At 45.9% G+C, this 6,000-nt stretch overlaps 1 protein-coding gene across 1 annotated transcript in view; it reads right to left on the minus strand.

The window, feature by feature from the left end:
* Positions 1–5,793, minus strand: part of apbb3 (amyloid beta (A4) precursor protein-binding, family B, member 3) — a 73,187-nt gene extending 67,394 nt beyond the window's left edge. Inside the window, exon 1 of the mRNA XM_078549764.1 lies at positions 5,701–5,793. Coding sequence (XP_078405890.1) covers positions 5,701–5,793 — 93 coding nt within the window. The remainder of the gene's footprint in view (positions 1–5,700) is intronic.
* Positions 5,794–6,000: the final 207 nt, after the last annotated feature.

The following is a 6,000-nucleotide window of genomic DNA, read 5'->3' on the forward strand; positions in this document are numbered from 1 at the left end:
TGTTGGACTGGATATTGTGAATCCTCTGCCACTCTGCAGCCTGTTTCAATTCCCCTTTGTAACCTTGAAACCTTCATAGGAAGAGGAAGAAGCCATTCAACCCCTCCAGCCTATCCCACCATTCAAATCACAGCTGATCAATACCTCAGCTCCATCTGCCCGCATTTACTCCATATCCCTCGATACCCTTACCCAACAATCAATCTCAGGCTTGAAATCTTCATTGCCCCCCCACCATCCAGGGGCGAGAGAATTCCCGATTTCCACTACCCTTTGTGTAAAGACTTGCTTCCTGATTTTACCCGTGAATGACCTGGCTCTTATTTTAAGCTTATGCCTACTTGTTCTGGAGTACAGTTTCTCTATATTGACCCTAACAAATCCTACTTATCATTTTAAACACCCCAAATAGACCATCCATCTACACTCAAGGGAATATGAGCCAGGTTTACTTAATCTGGCTTCAAAATTTAACCCTTTAATGTGCTGGTATCATTCTGGTGAATCAAGGCTTATATATTCTTCCTGGGTTGCGTTGTCCTGAACTGAACACAATTACTCCAGAGGGGGGGGTCTGACCAAGGCTCTTTACAACTGAAGCATCACTTTTTCCACCCTTCATATTTCGGCCCCTTTGGGATCAAGGCTGGAGGATGTTAAAGAGGCAGGCCACTGTGGAGAGGATCAGGAGCGTGATGAGGGTTTCCAGGGAACTTTCCTTTGTTGAGCCAGGAAGAGCAGGAATGCCACCTTATGTTCCACAAGCAAAGTTGCAGCCTCCCCGTCTCCCAGACGATTAGAGACCCATGGGATTCCAATCCAAAGCACCACCTCCCCCGCCACCCCCGCTCCCAAGTCCCCCTCATATCATCCTTAATGAAGGAAGCCAGCATTATAAAGGGGTGGAAGGCATCTCCGTACAAGGAGGTTCTGCTGCACTTCAAACAACTTCCATTAAAAGCTTTAATGGCCACTTGACATACATTTCAAGAAATGCTGCGCCACGTTCAACATCCACTTGTGTTAATGACCATGGAATTGGGTTGTCTGTGAGGCGTGGGTGCATCTAAAAGGAGCTGTGCGTGTGGGCTAATAATAATTAAACACAGATCTGTCAGGCCCGGCTCAGTGGTTGTCAGCTTTCTTGCCTCGGAGTCAGAAGGCAGCTGGTTCAGGCTCCACGCCTGAGACTTGAGTTCCACATCTCGGCTGTTGCTGTACTGAGGCCATGCTGCACTGTCAGTAGCGCTGGCTTTCATATGAGGCGTTAAACTGAGAATGCGCCTGCTCTCTTAGTAGACGGAAAAAATTCCTCAGCCAATGTTTAGAAAGAGACACAGGTATGATGAGCTGGATGGCCTCTTTCTGTGCCACCTCCATGGAGGATTTCATGACCAGGAGAGTTCCCCGTGGTATCCTGCCAATATTTACCCTTCGAAAAAAAATTCACTTGCAAACAATGTCTGGTCGCTATCACATCGCTGTGTGTGGGAGCTTGCTGTACGCAAAATGTGTATCCTTCATCACACCAGTGACCTCAAAAGGATTTAATTGGCTGTAAAGTGGTTTGGAACATCTTGGGTGCTTCAGGAATATAAGTTCATCTTGTAATGAAGAAGAGGAAAAAGAAAAATCACAAATGCTGGAAATGAGATCAGAAAGTGGGAGCAGTTTTGATTTTTCAGCATTTTTGGTTTTTATTTGAATGCTTATTTTGAAGATTTATAACCAATCTGAAATAGAGGGCTCTTAATAAATGGGCATCACAAAGGAAAGGTGCTGAACTAGAAATTGTGACAGAGACTGTGACAGGAGTCAGAGAGTGTATCAGAGAGTGTGACAGAGAGTGTGAGAGAGGGTGGGATAGGAGCCAGAGAGTGTGACAGATACTGTGACTGAGAACAGGATAGGGATCAGAGAGTGTGACAGAGAATGGGATAGGGGTCAGAGAGTGTGACAGAGAATGGGATAGGGGTCAGAGAGTGTGACAGAGAATGGGATAGGGGTCAGAGAGTGTGACAGAGAATGGGATCGGGGTCAGAGAGTGTGACAGAGAATGGGATAGGGGTCAGAGAGTGTGACAGAGAATGGGATAGGGGTCAGAGAGTGTGACAGAGACTGTGACAGAACAGGATAGGGGTCAGAGAGTGCGACAGAGAATGGGATAGGGGTCAGAGAGTGCGACAGAGAATGGGATAGAGGTCAGAGTGTGTGACAGAGACTGTGACAGAATGGGATAGGGGTCAGAGAGTGTGACAGAGACTGGGATAGGGGTCAGAGAGTGTGACAGAGACTGTGACAGAACGGGATAGGGGTCAGAGAGTGTGACAGAGAGTGGGGTAGGGGTCAGGATGTGAGACAGAGAGTGAGATAGGGGTCAGAGAGTGTGACAGAGAATGGTATAGGGGTCAGAGGGTGCGACAGAGAATGGGATAGGGGTCAGAGAGTGTGACAGAGTGTGACAGAACGGGATAGGGATCAGAGAGTGTGACAGAGAATGGGATAGGGGTCAGAGAGTGCGACAGAGAATGGGATAGGGGTCAGAGAGTGTGACAGAGACTGGGATAGTGGTCAGAGAGTGTGACAGAGTCTGTGACAGAACGGGATAGGGGTCAGAGAGTGTGACAGAGACTGTGACAGAACGGGATAGGGATCAGAGAGTGTGACAGAGAATGGGATAGGGGTCAGAGAGGGTGACAGAGAATGGGATAGGGGTCAGAGGTTATTACAGAGAAAAGGATAGTTGGCAAATACCCTACTCCAATTCTAACTGGCACAACAGCGTGTTTTCTACAGCACCAACTTACTGAGGTTATGTCCGAAGGATTTACTACAGTGTAACTATTTATATACAGGCCCCGTGCAGTGATAAACCTGCCCTCCATTCACTCTCTCTGACCAAACAGTACAGAGCACTAATCCACCTCAATGCCAGCTCTCTCTCTTTCTCTCTCTCTCTCTCTTTCAGCAATTCACCAGAAACGTCAGAGCTAAAATTAGACTCTGCTTCAAGCATCCTACGCTGTTGCTGATCTGGAAACAAAGCCCTACTAAAATGGAATTTGAAAGCTGCAGGTGTCGAACGGGAATTTAAAAAACAAATGAACTGTTTAACAGACTCATTACCCTTTCTCTCTCTCTCTCTCTGCATGCTGAGATCCATATATTAATGTATTGAGAAAGCTGGGTGAAGATTTAAATTCCTAGAGGAGGGCAGCAGGCGGACTGTACAAAGCTAATGAAACAGACAGAAGCAGAGATCAGGTGACTCTAAGCTGGGGTTTTAGGTTGTGAGCTATGAGAGGAAAGGAAATTTGGGCCCATTTTACATAGCTTTAATCCATTAGTGTCAGCCTTGGCTCAAGGGTAACGCTCTTGTGTCTGAGTCAGAGAGTTGTGTGTAGAAGCCCCATCCTGAGACGTGAGCACACTAATTCAGACTGATGTTCCCACAGAGGGAGAACAATGTGAGCAGGAGTGCTGTCTGCCCTCTCAGATAAATGGAAATAAAATCTTATGGCACTATTATGAGGAAGAGCAGGGATCTTCTGCCCAATATTTATCCCTCAACCAACCAGCACTAAAAAAAAATACAGATTATCTGGTCATTATCACATTGCTGTTTGTGGGCTCTTGCTGTGTATAAATTAACTGCAGTGTTTCCTACATTACAACAGTGACTATACTCCATTGGCCGTAAAGTGATTTGGAATATGCTGAGGTCATGAAAGGCACTTTATAAATTGTGCCTGTCTCTCTGATAGGGTCATTAAAATTCATCCCATCCCCAGTTCCAGCCACTTTTCCCTTTTTTAAGTATTTACCCAACTCCCTTCTGAAAGTCACTAACGAACCTGCTTCCATTGCCCTTTTGGGCAGTGCATTCCAGATCACCACAACTTGTTGCATTAAAAAAAAACTCCTCATGCTGCCTCTGCTTCTTTTGCCAATCACCTCAAGCCTGGTGCCCCTCTGGTTACTAACCCTCCTGTCACTGGAAACAGTCTCTCCTTACTTATTCTAGGAAGGTGCGTTCATAACAGGTTGATTATCAACTGCAAATCCTTCTAATGCACGCCAATGGTGGACAGTAAGAGCGGGAGAGATTCCTGGTCAGCCAGGTGTGGGAAAGAATGTTGGAGCCTCCACCATCACTATCCACAGCTCAAAGCTACAATGTGTAGTTACCATTGCCACTTGGATTCCCTGAGTGAACTGTAACACATCACCTCCACCCTGTTTTTAGAACTCTATGCCACGGATCCCATATTCCTTTCTAACTGCTCTCAACTTGCTCTGCCACCTTCAAGGAATTGTGTGCAAAAGCCTCTAAGATTGTACTGTTGAGTATTATTCCCAATAATTGTCTGTTGAGGAAGAATGAGTCTGAAGCTAGCCTGTAGCCTAAAACAGGTTTGTTACCAAGACAGCAAAGTAAAGTCACAGACTCTCCCAGTTCCTCCCAGGTTTATATACTCCTGCAATGATTTCCTAATCTTTCCCCCATTGGGGACAGCTACGCTTAATTCCTAACATAAAGCATGTATTCTGTTGCGGCACAAGTTTAAAAACAAAGAACAAAGAAAAGTACAGCACAGGAGCCCTTCAGCCCTCCAAGCCTGCGCCGATCATATTGCCTGTCAAACTAAAACATTTTGTAGTTCCAGGGTCCGTATCCCTCTATTCCCATCCTATTCATGTATTTGTCAAGCGGCTTCTTAAACACCACTATCGTACCTGCTACCACCACCTCCTCTGGCAGCGAATTCCAGACACTCGCTACCCTCTGTGTAAAAAACTTGCCCCGCACATCTCCTCTAAAGTTTTCTCCTCTCACCTTAAATCTATGTCCCCTAGTAATTGACTCTTCCACCCTGGGAAAAACTTCTGACTATCTATTCTGTCCATGCCACTCATAATTTTGTAAACTTCTATCAAGTCGCCCCTCAATCTCCGTCGCTCTAGTGAGAACAATCCGAGTTTCTCCAACCTCTCCTCATAGCTAGTAACCTCCAGACCAGGCAACATCCTGGTAAACCTCCTCTGCACCCTCCCAAATGCTTCCATATCCTTCTGGTAATGTGGCGACCAGAATTGCACGCAATATTCCAAGTGTGGCCTAACCAAGATTCTATACAGCTGCAGCATGACTTCTCAGCTTTTATACTCAATACCCCTGCCAATGAAGGCAAGCATGCCATATGCCTTCCTGACTACCTTATCCACCTGCGTTGCCACTTTCAGTGACCTGTGGACCTGTATACCCAGATCCCTCTGCCTGTCGATGCGCTTAAGGGTTCTGCCATTTACAGTATAATTCCTACCTGTATTAGACCTTCCAAAATGCATTACCTCGCATTTGTCCGGATTAAACTCCATCTGCCATTTCTCCGCCCAAGTCTCCAACCGATCTATATCCCGTTCTATCCTTTGACAATCCTCTTCACTATCTGCAACTTCTCCAACCTTAGTGTCGTCTGCAAACTTACTAATTAGCCCAGTTACATTTTCCTCCAAATCATTTATGTATACTACAAACAGCAAAGGTCCCAGCACTGATCCCTGCGGAACTCCACTAGTCACAGCTCTCCATTCAGAAAAGCACCCTTCCATTGCTACCCTCTGTCTTCTATGACCAAGCCAATTCTGTATCCATCCTGCCAGCTCACCTCTGATCCCATGCGGCTTTACCTTCTGTACCAGTCTGCCATGAGGGACATTGAGTTTATACTGCTGCTCCTCATAGTCCCTGGTAAAATCAATTGCCTCACACTTTTCCGAGTTCAAATTCATCTTTCGCATGTTTGCCCATTTCATGGACCTATCTGTGTCCTCTTGGCATCTTAAACTATCCTCCTCACCGTTTCCAACATTACCAAGTTTTGTCTCATCTGCAGATTTTGCAATTATGCCCTGTGTACCCAAGTTGAGGTAATTAAACTCTCTAAAAGAAGCCATGATGCTAACATCAACCTTTGAGGGACACCACTCTACGTTTCA

Source organism: Cetorhinus maximus, chromosome 10, assembly GCF_964194155.1.
Source record: "Cetorhinus maximus chromosome 10, sCetMax3.hap1.1, whole genome shotgun sequence".
Lineage (NCBI taxonomy): Eukaryota > Metazoa > Chordata > Chondrichthyes > Lamniformes > Cetorhinidae > Cetorhinus > Cetorhinus maximus.